Raw genomic sequence first — 21,233 nt, 5'->3', positions numbered from 1 at the left:
CAATTCTGTGTACAAGTTATAGGCACTGGGTATAGCCGATGCATATGTGCAAGTGACATCATTGTGCTACGTAATTTGTGGTAGAAGAAGCATTTTGAAGGAATGTGGTTATATACCTGTAATGCCCCCTTAATGATATTTGACCCCAATTCTGTTTACACCCTATGGGTACTGGATATAGCCGATACATATGTGCAAGTTACGTAATTGTAGGGTGTAACATGTAGGAGGAGAAGCATTTTGAAATTTGTTGCCAGAAAGAAGCAGAATCGGATAGCATTACCGTACCTAGCTGGGGGGTGTAACCCCCCCCCAGCTAGGTAATACTTTTATTTTATTTTACATATTGATTGATAGCTATTGATAATATTATGTATATGAATTCGGGCTTAAAACTTTCTACAAACATTTTTTTTGAATTTTAAGAGACTGAAAATTAGTTCTATTATAAAAAGGTATTTTCACTAATCATGCTTATCTGTCAATCTGCTTTAGTTCAGATTTGTGTGCAACATTTTTAGACAAAGTAGTGTTAAATGTATCTACACACTCTGATATTTGGGTCGTGATTTTCAAAAGTCAGCATAAAAAGAATCTCTTTTTAGGCATTTTTCGTCATAAAACTTTAAATTTATATTATTCCTGATATTATTCTTATCAACTGGTACTTCAATTTGAGGGTGGTTGTATGTATGACAGTTACCATGGCAACCATTTATACCTATTACTATCCTGAAATTGTAGTACCATTTTAATAGCAATCTAGCACTAGCCTTGTGCCCAGTCTGTTGCCAATGTCATTATGACACTCAACTCCAACACCCCACTTGTACGCTTGTTATTCGAGGGCGTCTCTATTTGTGAAAACGCTCGCTGCTCATTTCACTCGCTATCTGAGGGGCGTCACGGTTTGCGAACGGGGGTATTTCTAAAATCAATTACAAAAACTTGGCTTACATCACATTTTATAAATGACAGCTGGCGCGCCTGGTATATTAAACGATCAGAGTGTATAGATAAATATTAACACCATTAGCTTTGTCCAAATATGTTGCACGAAAAACCTCAAATCCACTATGTGGCCCATCTACTGATATTGTTTTGTATTGATGTATGTAGTACACGTCCACAGAAGTGAACCCAATTCACTCCGATTGGCTGGTATTTCCAATAATATCTTTTGATTTGATTTGATCTAGTTCGGTCAGTATTTCCGCCCGCCCATATTTTGTATTTAATTAGCTCAATCAATAAGGCGTTCGACTATGGTGCGAAAGGTTGCGGGTTCGAACCCTGGTGGTGGTTTAGTACGCTCTAATGGAAAAACTGAGTTAGCTTGAAATTCCCTTGGACAATGAACTTACTGCAATTGTCTTGTTGTAACCCATATGAAACTGGGGGAGCTGAAGCTGCAAAGTCCCCGAGTTGTTGCTAAATGGTTTATGGAATGATGTTGGGCGTAGTGGTCAGCGACAACCTGTTCAGTGTGCTAAGGCTTGTGGATCAATGTCTAGGCATTGTGCATATGCATAGCACACTATAAATCACTGCGCTTTTTTATTTAATGGATCGCATACAGATGTTGGCAGCTGTGTTCATTCAAATGAAATGTTTACCATATAGTTTCACAGAATGATAACTTCACAGTACTGTTTTCATTCCATTAACTGCCCAGGTTGCTTAACAAAGTCATTTTGGGTGGCCGCTTATTTTTGACATTGTTTACATAATTGCAAACATAAACAATGGCTCAGCCCAAAATATTGATTTTAATTGTACAGCTGGTTCAATGTTTGATGTGTAGTTGCTTCCTGCACATAATGATTGGGAATCATGTTTTTTTTTTAAATACTAGAGTGTTTCCTGCAAATGATGATGGAGGACCACGTATAGTAAAGTGGCTAGGTGAGCGCTAATAGGGTATGGGCGGTTAATGGAACAAATATGGTACATTCATCTAGGACAGATTTATTCATGTGTCCTGCTCAAAAATTCTGACAGGGGCTATTCTTATTCAGAATTTTAAATTTAAACGAAACTGGTCTCAAATAATTATTTGTCATGTTAATCATAGGAATAGTTTATTCTGTCTAGAATGCAATTGACAAACAATTTTATACCAGCTTTGCTGAAATTGGAGCATTTTTGGCAGTTTCAGACTTCTGTAGGGGGCCACATGTTTTAAACTCGCCACACTGAATTGAGCAGAACACGATTTGGAATAATAATGTGTCTATATTTAGTTATATAAAGATAAAATCTATTTATCTTACTACAGAAATTTCACATCAAGTATATACCATATAAAATGAATGTCTGATTTACACAACTCGGTTTTCAATTGACATTTCTTAAACGCAATTTTCTCAGAAAGTTGTTTATTCACGGTGCCCCACCTTACGCCCCTATAGAATGAAGCTGACAAATTCCATGTATTTTATGTTGGCTTTTTATTAGGCAAAAAAAAAAGGGTTGTCTCAAAGCTCGCGCGCACATTTGTAAAATCACATGATTTGACAAAAAAGAAATGCAGATTTTTTTATAGTTTTTTCCAGAAAAATTGGGCTTTTTTTCTCAAAATACCATAAAAAAAGTCGGGAATAAAAAATAATAAAAATCGCATTTCGCATTTGTTTTCAAACTACTCGTGAGCTTTGAGACAAACCTTTTTTTTTTTTGGCCTTATCACTAATTAGGCTATTCCATTTAAAATCCACACTACCCCTGTGGAAGATTTTGGAAATATCTCTCACAGGGGGAGTAAGAATTTCAAATGGAATGAACACATTAGGCAGCTCTATTTGTCATTCATTCTCCCTCTGTAGAAGATAAAGTTCAAATCTTTTCCAGAGGGTGTATGAAATTCAAATATAGCTGCCTAATGTGTTATTTCATTTGAAATATATACTCCCCCTATGGAGTATATTTCCAGAATCTTCCACAGGTGTAGTGTGGATTTTAAATGGAATAGCCCTCCATTTGGCACAAGTGGATTAAATCTTGTCATCTGGATCATGTAATCTTAAGACTACATTCAGGGTTCGGTTTTTGCCGGCAAAAACCTGTTTTTGCCGGCAAAGTGGCAAAAACCTGGCAAAAACTGTTTTTGCCAGTTTTTGCCTGGTTTAAACCGCAAAAAATGGCAAAACTCACATATAGTCACTCAAATATTAAAAAGTGACACAAAACGCTCATAAACAGTAACACACAACATTTAACTAATCATTCAACATATTTTTTGTCTCATTAAGTCCTTAAAATGAAAAAGTTTTGAATTTGATACATGCCACATTTCGGTTAACTGCACTTGAGCAATGAAAACGCATGCCTTTAATTTCTTAATATATTGCTTATAATTACAAAATCTGGCCTTGTTACACTCGCGAACTTATTTTTGTAACTTAATTATTTGTTTTGAGATGAAAAAACTGAACTATAAATCACTTTTTTAGTTTTTGCCATTTTTGCCGGCAAAAACTGTTTTTTGCCAAGTGGTTAAAAACACGGTTTTTCCCACCTGCGAACCCTGACTACATTGTAGTAAATCAATACTATAGGTATTTTACGTAAATCTTTGCCAAGCTGGAACATACCTGTTGTGTCCATGAAGCGTATAGGACTAGAAAAATGTTTATTTTAGGGGAAGCTAAACCAAATTTCACTCAAGATACAGCAAAATTTTCTATAATCTAAGGCACATGCATACAATCTTCTGGACCATGTTATACGCAGGTGTGTATATCATGGAGCTACAGGCATGCCGAGCATTCCATCTTGGCTAAGAATTATTTAAAATGCATATATTCTCAATGTAATGCATTACTTTATTTCAAATTCTGAAAGTTTACATTATCATGCCTGGATTTCTAATTATTGTTATATAGGAGATACAAATACAATTGTATATGTTAATTAAAGCAATAAAACATAAAACAATTGATTGTCAACCTGCATAATTAGCTCAATAAAAGCCTCATAAAGTGAGAATTGTGATAATTTTCTTCTATATGACACATTCATGTGTACAGGTGTGAATACACTAACAACTTTCGTGTTATAATTCAGGATGTCAAAATTATGAAAAATAACATCATTTTCTGCACTTCGAAAAAAAATGAGAATCGGTTGCATTAAATATGTTTTCCTATCAAGATATTAAAGGGCCAAAAAAGTTGTTTGGTTGTCCTCGGCCCCTCTGTGGATTTGGGGGTCCGATTCCGCTCGCTTTCTCTATGCGTTGTAGGCGCTAATAATCCTGCAGGCGCCTTATATTCGATCATTCAACGTCCGACAGGATCGGTCCGATTGTTTTAAAGGTCATACATGTATCCAAAACATGTATGGACCTAATTACTAGCTTATAAATAAAGACTAAACTGGGATGTTTTATTAGGCGATAGAAACAAATTAGTTCTATCTCTTGATCGACCATTAATGCTTGGTCAATTCTTATCATTTAGGAAATCAATACAACATCTCACACATGTGACGTGGCTGATCAGTCTATAGTTGGCGATTCCAAAATCAAAGTCATTGTGATGATATTCACTCATGGTCATCATGGTCTTCACCATGGTCAAAAGAAATACTCAGAATATCGGCTATTTTGAAACATCTCCGACTTAAGTTTTTTTAGGGAAACCACCTCCAAGTTCATTTCTTTTCCTTGGCAGTATAGAGTTTTTCTTCAAAGCCGACCACAAACTCCACATTTTGACTGGCAATGTTCTTCATTTCATCTGTGAGACTGGAGTAGCTTTTGGGTGGCAGAGCCTGTTAAAACAAGAACAAAACAAACAAGAAAAAAAGTAAATTAAAAGTAAATTTGCTCACACAGCCCCTACATCAGGGCTTTCGAAATGTTAGTTTTGGTCTGCCATGTTTTTGCTTTTAATTAAACTTTGTTTGGTTTATAATATGCAAAAATTATTTGGTTTTTGTTACTGCGCACATCACAAAAGTCCCAACTCACCGACACATAAAACTGACATAACTGTGCGCCAGTCATGCGCCAAAGTCATCACATCACCCCAACGGTCTACCTGACAGAGCAAGTAAGTAGTAAGACCCATCTGATTTCACACAACTTCAAAGCGGATGGTGTGCAGTTATTATTGTCTATATACGCGAAGCCTGTGATCCAATCAAAAGTAATTGATTGCCTGACCGCGCAATGAGTGTGAGGTCATTAAAAACTCACAATGACTCCGGACGCGCAACAATGACTTCTGCGCGCGCGTACGTGTATAAGCTAAGCGTTATGGCTTAACGCACACGCCTACGCTGATGCCGTCGGCGCTTCTGTGATTGGTAGCTCTTGTTGTCAGCGCGAATGTTATATTCGCCTGGTCGATTTGTTGGGTAGGTTACAACAATAATTAAAACTGGTTATATTTAACAGCGTTTTATGGCATAAAATAACCTAAAATGCCATTTTGATTTGTTCACAATAAGATACGACGGTAATGAATGACAATAATAACTTTGCACCATCTATTTTGAGGTTATTGTGTGAAATTGTCGGGTTTTGTTTTGGGCCTCGGTAGCTACCGCTCCCTCGGAAAAATACCTCTGCCCCAAAACAAAACCCTCCGATTTCACACAATGACCTCAAAATAGATGGTGCGCAGTTATTATTGTCTAAATAAGCAATTTCAGTAAGTAGTAAAACCCATCCAATTTCACACGACGACTTCAAAACTGATGGTGTGCAGTTATTATTGTATGCATTGTATGATAAAAATCTGGCAGGATATCATGACCAGATTCAGACAATATTTCAATGGCGCTGAACTTTTCATAAAAACCTTTTCTTACTTTTTTTAATGTCCCCATAAAATTTTCATGTAACAAACAAAAATTATTTGAACCTACCTTATTTTGAAAAATAAAATCACAGGAATTTCTGATCAGTCGAAATTCATTCCCATGACCGTGTATAGGAGAACAGCATTATTTTATCCCGATATTTTACCCATAATGCATTCTTTGTGAATGAATGAATCGCCTTATTAACAGTCCAAGAGAACGCCAAATATGGATCAGGAGTATTACATAATAATACCCTGCTATGACAATAGCTGCACTAGGTTAATCGTATAATCTCCTTATGTGGTTAGCATGGCTGGGCCAGGAAATCCACAAGGTCAGCCAATGTATGTACATGTATTCGGTACATGTACCATATCTTTTACAATGGGTGATAAATTTCTGGTTTGTTTTATTTCAAAACGCAACATTCGATATTCTAAAGCTTGGTCCAAATCCAAGAGAAGAACCAACTCTAGTAATTTATGTGGTTTCAAATTATATCAGACGTTGCCGTTTTGATAGAAATAGTGTTTGTTGATGTGCACAGTTTCCCATTAGATCATAACATGCTGTTGTACATCCAAGGTCAAAGGTCTTTTAATCCATATTTGGCGTTGTTCTGGGACTGATTAATAAGGCACCTTGTTCTATCTGAGCGGGCCTGTTGAAAACCAGGGTTCCCGCACCTTGAAGCCTTTAAAATTCAAGAATTTTCAAGGTCTAAAAGCATGATTTTCAAGGACTTACCACAACACAAAAATCAAGATGCTGCTCTCCATGCGGCACATATTAACAAAAGTGACAGCTCCTCTCCACTCCCCAAATTTTGTGTCAAAATTATAATTCAAGTACAATTCCAATTTTCCTGAACTTTCAAGGACCTTGTGCAAATTTCCAGGACTTTCAAGGCCTTGAAAAGGAAACCCTGAAAAACGAGAGCTACCCAGGTTTTACCCAATTTTAATCTCAAAGTTCTTTTTTGCCTGAAAAATTGGTCGTAAACCATTGTAAAAAGGTGTGTTCTGCATGTATCCATGCAATACAATCCCATTTTTAAAGGAATTTGCGGTTGCTTCTAAGATTGTTACAGTGCATTGGCGCTCACTCCCACTCACCAATTTTATGCAATTATATCCCTATCTTCAGTTAGGACATTAAATTTAACTTACTCTGACGTATTCCTTTGTCATATTAAATAGTCTCTTGGAGCACTGTGTATATATAGGGTGGTCTTTATTGATGCCTCTCTCATTTAACAACTCATGTACTATGCCTTGAAGTAGCTGTAAACACACAAACACAAACATTTTATTAAAATAGTCAGAGCTACCAACATTGGAATATGTAAATGCAGAAGATTTCTGCGAAGTGTAAAAAAAAGCTTAGGATGTGGCACTCTCACGCCAAGGGCAGCAGCAAATGCAGAAGATTTAGCCAGATGGCTGCAAATGCAGAAGATTAATATCTTTTGCAGAAGACAGAAGATTGTCAGCAAATGAGGAAGTCTTCTGCAGGATCAAGATGGGTTGGTAGCTCTGAAATAGTACAAACCAACCAAACCACGAATAGTCAAGGAATTATGTAAGTAATGCAACCTCTATAGAAATTTTAAAAAACATTTATATATGAGGAAACTATACCAATCCAAACCCAACCTCCTCCCCAAGGAGTTAAAATGGATCAAGGTTGGCCAAAAGTTATGAAAGAAAAACATTTTACATACATTTTTTCTATCCTTTGTATCCAAAAATAAGGCAGTTTGGTTAACCCTAACTGAACCGAGTCTCACTAAAGCTCACTATTAAAACCACCGGGTGTGCATGTATTCCATGTGATGTGATGACACAATCAGCCCAAGTCATATACCCAGGGAATCATTGGCTGGGCCAATGCAACCCTCGTGGCTACAGGTCGGCGATCGTTTGCATGGCATGGGAGGGGTCCGAGGTTCGAATCCCGGGGGGTAGTAACTTCTTTGTTCATCTTCGATTTCTCTCCTATTTTGTTTCTTATTTCCCCTCCGGTAGCAAAAAACCCACAGGTTCGGTTAGAGTTAAAGTTTCGGTTACGTTTCGGTCTCATATGAACAGCTTAAACCATAACGCAACCAAATTTGAGTCAGAGCTGCATTATGGGTACATTGATGTATTGGTGGTATCAGAGGTCACACACAGAGGTCAAAGGTCGTTGTAAAGGCCATTATTATATGCACCAACACATAGGGAGACAAGCTTGATAAAGTTGTATCTGTTCTATTTACTTCAAACATCTCAAATGTTAACCATTGGAACATTTCACATGCATGCTGTTTGTCTTAACGCCTTCTCGAGCCATATTTACATTGGAAAATAATTTAAATTGTGAAACCATGGAACGATCTGTCGGTCAGCATAGATATTGAATAAAATTGAATCCATCACATCAATTCAAAGCTACACCCTTTTTTGTAATACTGGTTACTCGCACCTCAAATTACATGTACTAGATAGAATTACTGGTGCAGATTCATATGTAATCACAATCAACAAAAGTCAATTAATTGATTTTTATAAATTATAAGAATAAAACAATCATAGATGATCGATCGAAAGATCAAACTAATCTGGTTCCATTGGGCTATTCAGTTGAAATCCACACTACACCCGTGGAAGATTTTGACAATATTTTCCTTAGGGGGAGTATGTTTTCCTAATGTAATTGGTCAGGGATAAGCATTTTGAAACCCACACTCCTACTGTATTATGGCTTTACCTATACCTTCCACAACTGGAGTGAGTATTTCAAATGGAAGTTACCCAATTTGTCTATTCTAATCCAAACATATACTCCCTCTGTGTAAGACTTCAGCTAGATCTTCCACAGGGGTAGTGTGGATTTTAAGTAGAATAGCCCATTGACTACTAATGATTCAGTCTATTGGCTTATATTTTATCCAGTGTAACTCTTACCTCAGTATGTTTCTGCTTCCTTGACCTCTGACCCCCAGATGATGATGCTGACCTCTGACCCCCAGATGATGACCCTGATGATAAACTACTACTCCTAGATGGCCTCTTCCTCCCAGCTGCATCAAAAGTAACCGTGGTAACCTTTGATGATGATGACAACGATGATGTTGATGCTCTTCTCTTGCCATCATCCGCCATGCCTGCTACTTTACTCAGCTGATTTTGTCGTCTGGGTGAGCTTCGTACGGCTGCACCACGAGGTGATGAGAGAGACTGTGACTTGCGTCTCACTCGAGGAGTTGATGTGGGTTTTGCAAACGTTTCCTCTACAGCATTTCCTCCCAAAAGCCTGTTGATGAGAAACAGCAACAAAACAAGTTATTAAAGTAGGATATCCAATTACATTACCAGGCTTAGGTATCTGTCACAAGGCCATACACTTCACAGAAAGTTGCTGATCATGGTGGCCCAAACAATACTATGAGCCATTCCTGGAATATGCAGTTCAAGATCAGCGCAAGCCCTAATCACCTACATAAATCATCACAGCCAGGTTCAGCTCCCTGAATTTCCTACTATCTGGCAAAAACATTTGCTTGCCCTCCAGTGCCTCCACCGATCGGTACCCTTTACTAGTACTCTTTATCCCATCCCTGGCCAAAATCAAGGTCGGCCCTTTGTTAGTTTTTAGTTTATAATTTTAATGGTTTTTTATTATTTTTTCTGTGGGTAAATTTTATATCGAAGCTAAATTTGGCCAACAACATTTTCTCAAGAAGAAAATCATTACTGTAAACTCATTATAATATTTATAAGTGTCCATTCCTGTATCAAATAACTATGGGGTATTTTGCATATTGAAGGTCTGAAGTGAAATATTGAATTTATCTTTCCACATGACCAATGTTCATTGCCTACAAGCCAATAGAGTAGAGTCATTAAAAAGATATAAATTTTTCCGATCAACCCACCCACCCCAAAAATCCCACTAGAGGGTAGCAAACAATTTTTTTTGGCCTTAGCAGCAAGTTCTTTATCAAGGGGAATTTCAAGCTACATTGTAGCTCAATTTACCAAGAGAACAGAAATGAACACTGCAGGGGCTTGAACTTGTACCATCACACACCAGAGTTGAGTGCCTAACTAAATAAGCTCACTGGACGGATAACACATTGTGAATATGGCAATCATGAAAACAATCAAATACAAGCCAGTAGAATACATGTCAACACTGGGATTAACTTTGTCTCAATAGTATATCTTTTATATCTAACTTCCTCTCAGCTTGACCTATGACCCTTTACCCCTATCTGGATGGCTAACACATTGTGAATATGGCAATCATGAAAACAATCAAATACAAGCCAGTAGAATACATGTCAACACTGGGATTAACTTTGTCTCAATAGTATATCTTTTATATCTAACTTCCTCTCAGCTTGACCTATGACCCTTTACCCCTATCTGGATGGCTAACACATTGTGAATATGGCAATCATGAAAACAATCAAATACAAGCCAGTAGAATACATGTCAACACTGGGATTAACTTTGTCTCAATAGTATATCTTTTATATCTAACTTCCTCTCAGCTTGACCTATGACCCTTTACCCCTATCTAATCACCAGTACATGTCAAGTTCGCTCAATTGATAATGTGTTCGACTATGGTCTTCTTCTTCTTCTTCCAATATAGTACAGTCCGCACATAGCGTATATTCGTACTTTTTGCATGGTGGGTGCAGGAAATTTACAGTGCTGACTACATCTAAGGTGCGATAAAAACTGGAAGTCGTCTAGCGGAGCTGGACGGACTGCACCTGCCCTCTGAAGCATTCCAGGGAGGTGCTGTCAACAAGCTGCTGGGGAAGTGCATTCCAGAGCCTGATTCCATCTGGGAAGAATGAATGTTGGTAAACATTTGTCCTGGCAAATGGCACATGATATTTCATTGAGTGCCCACGTAGCATCACAGTTGGAACAAGGTAGGACTGTGGAATATCAACAAGTCCGTAAGCAATGCGGTACATCATTTCCACTTTAGCCTGGGCACGCCTTTCCTGTAGGGTTGGCCATTGCAGTTGGTAAAGCATGGCTGAGACACTACTGGTAGTTCTGTAGTCGTGGAAGACGAAGCGGGCGTATCTCACGTTGTACCATTTCCAGTTTCCTGATGTAAGTAGTGGAGTGCGAATCCCAGACATCACCGGCATATTCCATTACAGGGCGCAGAAGTGTCTTGTAGCAGAGGACTTTGGTCTCCCTAGGGCACTGATTGATGTTTCTTTGCAGGAATGCACGGGTAGAGTTGGCTTTTGAAGCAACTTTCTGAATGTGGGGGTTCAGGTGAGATTTTGGTGGATATTGATGCCCAAGTATTTAGCAGAGTCTGCCTCTTCAAGTGTATGGCCATGAATGTTATATGGTATCTTGTAGATCTTCTTTTTGTTGGTGACGTGGAGCACTTGACATTTTTGGGGATGAAACTCCATCAACCAATCTTTCTCCCACTTCTGCAGTTGATCGAGATCATGCTGAAGACCAGCTGCATCTTCCTCCTTCTGGATTTTGCGGTAGAGGATGCAGTCATCTGCAAATAACTTGACCGTGGATTGAGGTGATATAACATCAGGCAAGTCATTGATGAAGAGGAGAAAGAGCAATGGCCCAAGCACGCTGCCTTGTGGGACCCGGAGTGGACAGGAGATGATCTAGATGTGGCTCCATCCAGGATCACTTGCTGAGAGCGATGGTTCAGGAAATCAGCAATCCAGGCATATGTGCAGTTCTCAATGCCATAAAACTTAAGTTTGTGAAGAAGTCTCAAATGTGGAACTCGATCAAATGCTTTAGAAAATCGAGCAGGATGACGTCCACTTGGTCTCGACTCTCGATGCTCTTTGCCAGAGCTTGGATGGTGTGTAGAGGCTGGGTCGCACATGATCGTCGTGTGCGAAAGCCATACTGGGCATCGTTGAGAATGTTATGCTTATCGAGGTGACGCATGATACTGCTGCAGATGACATGTTCTAGAAGTTTACATGTGACAGATGTCAGCGATATGGGACGGTAGTTTTCAGCTTTGTTCCTGTCACCTTTTTTGAAAACTGGCACAACATTGGCTTTCTTCCAATCTTCTGGGATGATCCCTTGGTTGAGAAAAGCTTGGAAGAACAAAGAGATGACGGGAGTAAGCTCGTCTGCCAGCACCTTCAACAGTCTAGTAGGGATCTCGTCTGGTCCACACGCTTTATGGATTTGGAGACCAGCGAGCAGTTTATGGATACCATCAGGATGGATGATGATTGGATCCATGACTGAGTGAGGACTAGATCCTTTGTCTTTTATGGTGGTTTCATCCTCATTCATGTTAAATACAGACGAGAACTGATCATTCAAAATATTTGCCTTGGTTGTACTATCAGAGTAGCTGATACCGTTGGAAGCTTTCAATGGGGAAACTCCGGCATTGTCACAACTCCGGCATTGTCACATTTTTTACTGTTAATAAAGCTCCAAAAGCGCTTGGGATTTGAGGAAGATTCTGGAGAGATGATATTAGTCACATAATCATTGTATGCTTTCTTACAAGCTGATCTGCATGTAGTCTTAAGAACCTTGTATCTCTCAAAATCTTTTGGTTTCTTAGAGTGCCGAGCTTTATATTAAAGCTACGCTTCTTCTGCCGGGTGAGTCTTTTAACCTGCTTTGTGATCCAAGGTTGATTGTATCTTGTAGTGGCAACTTTGGAAGGTATACCTCTATCAAGGATGTTGAGAAGACATGTTTTGATGTCTGCCCACATTGGCTGGATGGGACTACTGGTAGTGTACTTGGTAGTAAACTGATTTTGAAAGACAAGGCATTCTTCTTTCATATTGTCAATATTAGCATTTTTCCACAGAAAAATCTTGTGTGGCACCGGCTTTCTTCTCTTAGGAGTAACGCTTCGAACGATTCCACAAACACTAGCTCATGATCACCCAGTGCTGGTAACGCAGTACATCTGCTAACAAGGGATGGGCGGTTGGTAGAAAATAGGTCAAGCGTATTATCTCTCCTTGTAGGAAATAAAACCATTTGTTCCAGGCCGATGTCAGAGTGCAGGTCCAAGAAACGCTGGTTTAGACTGAGGGGGTACTGATGTCCGTCGATTGTCAGAGTAGTCCAGTTGATGTCCGGGAGATTCAGATCACCACTGATCCATACAACAGCATTGGTGCGAGAGGTTACGGGTTCAAACCTGGCGATAAAGATTGATGAGTTAGCTTGAAATTCCCTTGGACAAGGAACTACTGCTTTTTGTCTTGTTATAAGGCAAAAAAAAAATAATGGTTTGTCTCAAAGCTCACGAGTGGTTTGAAAACAAATGCGAAATGCGATTTTTTAATTTTTTTATTCCCTACTTTTTCATGGTATTTGGAGAGAAAAAAATCTGATTTTCGCCAAATTTTTCCGGAAAAACTAAAAAATTTTTTTTTTTTTGAAATAAAAAAATGTCTGCATTTCTTTTTTTTCAAATCTCACAATTTTACAAATGCGCGTGCGAGCTTTGAGACAAACCTTTTTTTTTTTTGCCTAACCTTCACGAAGCTTGGGGAGCTCGTCCTGGAAGGTCAATTGTGGAATGGCTAGGGTGTGTGCTTCTTAGCCGCAAGTCCCTGTGTTGTTGTTTAATGGTTTATGGAATGAAGTTGGGCCGTATAGTGGTCAGCGACAACCTGTAAAGTGTGCCGAGGCTGTGGATCAATGTCCAGGCATTGTGCCTGGCCCTGTGCATAGCACACTTTTAATAAATCACTGCGCTTTTCTTTTACGCCGTACATACCTTCGTTTATTTGCCTGTGAACTTTCCGTATCCTCACTCTTCCTTTTCACTCCTCTTAACATCTTCTTCTTGGCACTATCCGTCAACTTCCTTCTGGTCTGACCTTTGACCCCTGGTTTTGATTTTGTGGTTCTTATCTCCATGGTGGCAGGCGAGGCTGCTTGTTCCATGGTGCAGGTGCAAGATGTTTCGTTCCAGACCAATTTCTGCTGCATCTTGGCAAAATGGTCTTCCTTTTTCTGCGCTTTTTCAAGATCCAGACAATATCTGCAAGGCAGTGGGAGGAAGAGAAATATAATGAAATTGAGAAGGGTCAGAGCGGAGCATGACCTACACTCGGTTTCAGAGAAGAACTACAGTCCCTTGCTTAGATTGATGCAAGCCCCCTATTAATGAGCGACATTCATGGAGCTTTGCAATCAGATTACCCCGTCTGTTGTTATGATTGTCAGACGATTGAATCGGCCAATCAGAACCCCACTTCCGTGTTTATGCTGTGCACGCTCTCAAAGTGTAAGTGCCGTTCTTCTTTGGCAGAAACTGTAGTGTTGTTTGCACTTAAATATTGAGACAAATAAAGCTGACACACAAAGAGGAATGGTAAGGGTTCTATTAAGGAGATCTAAAGGGTTTTAAAGGGGTGTTATTTCCGCCACATGTTCGTAATGCATGCTGTGAAAATTGTACCAAAAATATCGTAATGTGATCAGCCATAGACTAATAATAACTACAGATGCTTCACCAATTGGCAAAGTCCAGCATCATCTGGTAATGAGGGCAAGGTCTTAGCCAGCCATACGTCTGCCCGTCTTTAAGACGGGCTAATCTAATTTTAGACAGGTATATTTAATGGATTTTACAGATGTGATAGCTCTAAAACCGATGATTTTAAGGGTATATGAAGTTGGGACTAATTCAAAGTGACATGTAAAAGACCAAATTAGGACATATTTGAACCCAGTGACCCTTCCATGGGTATAGACAAGTTGTTTTATATTTGAGGGTCAAATTTTGGTATAGATTGGACGGGTGGTTTCTGATTTCTGGCTAAGACTCTGACTGAGGGCCAATCGATCCATGAAGCGGGACATAAGAAAATGCTACATCCATACCACATATCATTGTTGGGCAGGATAAACCTAGTATACACTTGTGGTCCTTGAACATGTTTGAAACAAAACTGCCAAGAGGTTATAAGAGGTTTTGCTTTAAACATGTTCAGGGGCCAATGACGCATGAGATTTTTCCTGCCCAATGATGGTATTGTTCATAAACACAAAGGCACATAATGTGTGTGTGATTTGCTAGATAACTGATTGAATGATCAACCCTCATGAATATGCAAGAATTCTCATTGCATTCTAAGTATGGGGACGTTGCCCGATGGTGCGCTATCTGCAGTTTTTTAATCTATGACGACAGCTACCTTATTCCTGGGAATTTATGCTTGACTAATTCTTCAAACGGGTGGTCCCTGTCCTTCAAAATGGCTGTATCCTGCTGGTGGTCTTGGCTTGATTGTGGGATACTCCCACCCATGACACCTATAGGAGAGAGGGCTTCCTCCAGCGCCAAAGAGTGACCATCTGGTTTGAAGTGACGCAAGAATTCTTCAGCATTCAGACGTATTGCTACAAGAGACAGAGAGAGAGAGAAAACATGGTTACATTAGCAAATATTCACGAGTCAGAATACTCTCTGACTTGAGCCATTTTTTCCATGATAAACACCTCAAATAAAGAAAGTCCTCAGTTATGTAACCCATCCTACACCAAAACCTGATCTTGTTATGACAATTTGATTGATAAGTTTGTGTGCAGAATCACACAAGCTCCAATTTGATACCAAATTTACTACCTTAACACAACTGAATAAACTGTGCATTGTACAGGTACTTGGGATAGTCGGCAGGCCCATCCAGGGCAAGCAAGCTTGACCATGCTTAGTAATTTTGACCAGGTGCATTGTTTTGATTTGCAACTTTTGAAAATGCACCAACGTTTATATACTGGTATCAATCTTCATCAATTTAGAGTGTTTGATATATATGGTATCAAATTGGCGCTAACAAGATTCTGCACACTACCTTATCAATCAAATTGATATAACAAGATCAGGTTTTGGTGTAGGACGGCCGGGTCACATAACTGGGGACTTTCTTTATTTGACGGGTTTATATTGGGTTGGGCCATTCCAGTTGAAATCCTTACACTCCCTCAATGGAAGGCATGACCTTTATCTTCCACACTGGGAGTGTGAATTTCAAATGGGATTATCTAAATGGGTGATTCTACTAGAAATCTACACCCTGTGTGTGTGAGATTATATAAGGTCATGTCTTCTATAGAGGATGTATGGATTTCATCATTTATAGCCCATTTCAGAGTCTATGGGAACCCTAATTATTCAATAATATATTCAAATACTTAAGATTTCCTGCTTCAACCAGAAGCAAGGATCAACAATCATCATTCAAATCTGATGCCTATCAAAAATGATATGTGAAACTGTCAATATAGTAGGTAAAAGTTTTGGTTTTGTTCACAGAATTTTTTTCTTATTGTATTATCGACAAACCTAATGATTCTAAACACATTGACAACAACAAAAAAATACCCCCCTAACCCTAACCGCCTAGGGGCTTTTTGGCGACGGGAAGGGAAAGAAGGAAAGAATAAAGAGAGAAAAGAAGGAAAGAAGTTGTTTGCTCTGGGTGGGATTCGAACCCGAGACCCCTCGCATGCCAAGTACTCGGTCGGCGACACTTTGCCACGGGTCTTGGGCTTCACTGGCCAGCGAAACCGTGCCTATATATCACTTAGGGCGATTAAGTCATCACACCACGTGGGATGCATGCACTAACAGCGCATATATCAAGTAGTATTTTGTAGTATTCAGGAGCGTTAGGGTTAAGGAAGCCTATACTGAGTTTCGATAGTGGTAACCTAACCCTAACTGCCTAGGGGCTTTTTGGCGACGGGAAGGGAAAGAAGGAAAGAATAAAGAGAGAAAAGAAGGAAAGAAGTTGTTTGCTCTGGGTGGGATTCGAACCCGAGACCCTCGCATGCCAAGCACTCGGTCGGCGACACTTTGCCACGGGTCTTGGGCTTCACACAGCCAAAAACCGTGCCTATATATCACTTAGGGCGATTAAGTCATCACACCACGTGGGATGCATGCCGAACAGCGCATATATCAAGTAGTATTTTGTAGTATTCAGGAGCGTTAGGGTTAATGAATGATGACCATTATTCCAAAATGGTTTAGGATTTAAATTGGGACCATTGCAACAAAGAAGATGGTATAATGTGCACAAATAAATTCTGTTTCCAATACATATCCCAAATTTGGCATACAAAAACCAGTTTTGGAATAATGGTTATTAATTAAGGGGGTAGTTACTTTTTACTTATGTGTTATTTCCAATAAGGTCCATGACAAAGCATCAGAAGCTCACTACTATCATTAGAAAGTGACGCTTACAGTGGTTTGGCCATCTGCTGAGAATGGATGAGAGGCACATCCCAAAAAAACTCTCCTGTAATCCCACCCAACAAAAGAGGAGATCTGGAGGCCCTAGGACAACTTGAAATAATGATAATAAAGGGATTTTGGATAGACTTGGCACCAGGTGGTCTGCGGAAGAAGCAGAAGTTGCTACCAAGGACCGGGCCATACCGAAGTTTCACCTACGTCAGGCAGCAGGTGCAGAAATGCATGATGCTGTCTGGTAGGTAGGTAGGTAGGTAGGGTAGGTAGGTATAGGTAGATAAGTAGCTATAGCCAGGTTTCTACTTACTATTATCCTTGCATTTCTTGACCACCATCCCACCCAGCATCATATCAGATGATTTATATCGCTTCATTTTCTTCTCCACTGACTCCTTGTGATGGATGAAGAGTCTCTCAAGCCATTCTGATGGATCCTGATCCAGTTCTGTCATAGTAAAAAACAAAGTCAATATCAAGGATTCTGGAGTACTATTTAGAGGTTAATGAGGGTATTGAGAAAAATCTAAACATTTTGCTTTTGGAACCGAAGAGTATCCCGAGGGGCGCAAGAATATTCCGAGGTCCAAGCTAAATGTTTAGATTTTTCACACGATAATCAGAAAGAGCAGACAGACACCACTGCAGAAATACTATAGGCTAAAACTCTCCAGACAGCAATGAAGTAACTTCACTTCACAGGAGAGGTGCTAATTAGGTCAAAAACAGTTCTCTTATATGTAAAAATTTACCTGTTTACATTGAAATATAAAATAAATTTACCTGTTTGCGAAGATTCTAGTCCAAGTTGTTGTCAATTATTTATGTATCCATAAATTGCTTGACAGTTTTTGTATGCCTAGTCTAGTAGTCTCCATCACAGGCAAGTAGTTACTTAAAATTTACCTGTTTGCAAAGATTCCAGTCCAAGTTGTTGTCCATTGTTTGCATCCATAAATTGCTTGACAGTTTTTGTATGTCTAGCCTCAATCATAGGTATTCTCTCCTAATTATAATCTCATGAATATTCATGATGTAAAGTAGTCAGTTAACCTTTACCTGTTTGCAAAGATTCCAATCCAAGTTGTTGTCCATTGTTTGCATCCATAAATTGCTTGACTGTTTTTGTATGCCTAGCCTCTACCCCAGCTAGGTATTCCCTCCTCACAGCCATCATTAATTCCTTGAGCTCATCTAGTGCGATAAAACATCCCGTACCTTCTGAAATACGCAAATCTGTAACATAAAATAACATGGGAAACAAATAACAGGCAGAGTTGTGGAGAATCGAGGGAGGCAGGAGCAATTTGTACCCTCCCCCCCCCCCCGGCTCTAAATACTAGACCAAAATTAACCCAATTTTGGATCATTTTAGCAATAACATTTCCTATGTGCAACCAACATTTGAAGATTCCCTGCACACCCAAGTTGCCACCATGGTATTTGATTATTCACAATGCAAGTTTTGTGTTAATTTCAAAACTTTGTATGAGGAACAATCATTGAAATGTTTGTGAAATGCATATATCCAAGATGGCCGCCTGACTTTAGTTTCATTTATTTTCTACGATTGACCTTTTCAGTAAATCCCATAATTGTTTGCGGGTAGATCTGTGGTGTCGTCACGCAGATGCACACATCGTTACTGCTCACTTTGCGGCTTTGAAATGTGCAGTAACAATGTTCACTAAACGATGTGCACATCAACGTGATGTCAAATGACGACATCACAGGTCTACCAGCAAAGGATTATGGGAAAGGTCAATTGATGGGGTTAGGTCAGAGAAGATATCTTACCCTTCCCCGAATCCTTTGAAACATGATACATCACCTCATTTCAACAAATAACACTCCTTTCTTTGTACATGTTCAACTTGTTTTCATGTTAAGAATAGAAAGGCTAAACATGGGTTGATAGTTAAGAAATAAATATATTTTGCAAGTTCTGAATGTGCTTTGTTCATTGAGGTACATTTCGTCATCACTATCAACCCATGTTGAACTAAACTGGCCTAAAAAAGAAACTTATTATTCGCCTGTGAGTGTGGTCCCGGAAGCTGTTCCGGGTCGGTGTATTTTACTGTTGTGTCAGTTGGACAACTGCTTGGTTACTGACACGTGTTTAGAGTAGAGTATTGAAGTAATCCTGTGTGTAATTTTTGTTCATGTACAGGCGAATAATTGGAACCCAGCAAAAGAAATCTGTTGGGCTGTGAATGTGGTCCAGGAAGGTGTTCCATGTCAGTGCATGTTGCTGTTGTGTCAGTTGGACAACTGTTTGGTTACTGACCAGTGTTTAGAGTAGAGTATTGAAGTAATCCTGTGTGCAATTTTTATTCATTTTTATGGAGAGGATTTTAAGATATGACCTTGTGAAAAATTATAAGTTTCTTTTTGGGGCCAGTTTAGATAGCAAAATCAATACAGAAAAATGAAATGGGAGAAATGCAAAGATGATATCGGTTTACAAATTGGAAGTATGATATATATCGTCGTCTGCATCACATACTGTCGTATCTTAAAAGGCTGCCTTGTGTGATATTTATATTATCTCATCACAATTAGATGACAATAATAAAAAAATCACACAAGGCAGCCTTTTGAGATATGAGAGTATGTGATGCAGATGACAATATATGAATTAGATAAGTAGATAGTAGCATCTTGTTATGGCTCAGGAGCAGGTTAAGTGGTCAGAATCTACAAAAACTATACTGGTCTTACCTAGGAATTCCTTTATAGCTTCTGTCTGTAATTTGGATATATCATTCTCTATTTCCAGCAATTGGTTGCCCTCATAAACTGGTAAATCTTCAATGACAGAAAGCCCTGGATTCTCATTACCTATGAGAGAAGAAACAAGAGACACAGCTGATTACTGTAAAGAATGCAATGTTCGTATGCATTAAAATTTCACATATGGCCATGTGTTTTGAGTTGGTAGATTTTTCGGTACTCAAAATTTTTTTCCTCTTTTTAAATGCACGCTTTTTGATACAAATATAATTGTTTGTTACCTAAACCCATAAGTACAAGAAAAGTATACATTTCCTGACAGGAAATTAAACAGGGAATCCAAAAATGATATTAGTTTCCCAGTAGGAAGATTGGTTAGGGAGGTAGTGGAAGTGGAATAGCAACATTTTCCATAAAAATGTTCTATCTTCAGTGGGATATATTTTTTACATATTATACCCTATGCTGAAAAGAACATCATATTTGAGTACCTTGGCTCAAGAGCTTTAACAAATGTATACTTTTATTGTTATACCTGCTACAGGTTTCACTGTGTGCGAACATATTGGAAACACACATTTGAGGCATTTCGAATAGGGATTTACACACAAACAGTGCAATTTAAGGCATTTTCTGTATATCAAGTGATTTGCACTAGAAATTCACTAAATTTAAGGACAGAGTTACCTTTTTTAGTTTCAAAATAATTATTCTTAAGTCTTTACAACATAAAACCAATTAAAAGAAGCAAATATATCAATATACCCCAATTTTTTTGAAATTTTTAGTTAAATTTACATATCAATCCTCCATATCAATCCTCGGCTCCACCCTGTCAATTTTTCACTAACATCAAAATAACTTGAAAATGGTAAATGCTACAGAAAATGTTTTGGTATCAATACAAAGGTCTCATCAAAAGCTTTAAATTGATAGGTAATTTGTCTAGGTAGCTGACACCCTTGACTTAAAAATAATAATAATTAGCACAAAAAATCTCACACAAAAGTACTGCTCCACCCTATTGGCGTACCCAGTTAAAAACGCATGGCCATATTGGACTTTTCCATTTAAAATCCACCCCTGAAACTCGCCCTCCTTATGTAGAAGATTCAAGTTGAATCGTTCTCAGAGGTGTATGAAATTCAAATGGAGCTGCTAATGTGTTCATTCCATTTGAAATTCATACTCCCCCTGTGAAAGATATTTCCAAAATCTTCCACAAGGGTAGTGTGGCTTGTAAATGGAATAGCCCATTTCGCGAGTGAAATGGATTTGTGAAAGTTTCATGCTTATTTCTTTTCTTTTTTTCCTTTTTAATATACGCTTTTTAAAAAAATGTATAATTTTCATGAAAATGCTGCAAAAATTACGATCATTTTCAAATCACAGAAATTTCATGCCAGAAAAAATATTGTGCT

General features: G+C 38.7%; 1 protein-coding gene across 1 annotated transcript in view; it reads right to left on the bottom strand.

The window, feature by feature from the left end:
• Positions 1-4,584: 4,584 nt before the first annotated feature.
• LOC140146819 (mdm2-binding protein-like) overlaps positions 4,585-21,233 on the bottom strand; it is a 39,999-nt gene continuing 23,350 nt past the window's right edge. Inside the window, exons 10-17 of the mRNA XM_072168699.1 lie at positions 19,801-19,920; positions 18,136-18,312; positions 17,387-17,524; positions 15,014-15,218; positions 13,588-13,854; positions 8,760-9,108; positions 6,981-7,094; positions 4,585-4,773 (exon numbers count right to left, since the gene is read on the bottom strand). Coding sequence (XP_072024800.1) covers positions 4,654-4,773; positions 6,981-7,094; positions 8,760-9,108; positions 13,588-13,854; positions 15,014-15,218; positions 17,387-17,524; positions 18,136-18,312; positions 19,801-19,920 — 1,490 coding nt within the window. The 3' untranslated portion in view covers positions 4,585-4,653. The remainder of the gene's footprint in view (positions 4,774-6,980; positions 7,095-8,759; positions 9,109-13,587; positions 13,855-15,013; positions 15,219-17,386; positions 17,525-18,135; positions 18,313-19,800; positions 19,921-21,233) is intronic.

Source organism: Amphiura filiformis, chromosome 2 (assembly GCF_039555335.1).
Source record: "Amphiura filiformis chromosome 2, Afil_fr2py, whole genome shotgun sequence".
Lineage (NCBI taxonomy): Eukaryota > Metazoa > Echinodermata > Ophiuroidea > Amphilepidida > Amphiuridae > Amphiura > Amphiura filiformis.
This window is presented reverse-complemented; position numbering and strand designations above follow the sequence as displayed.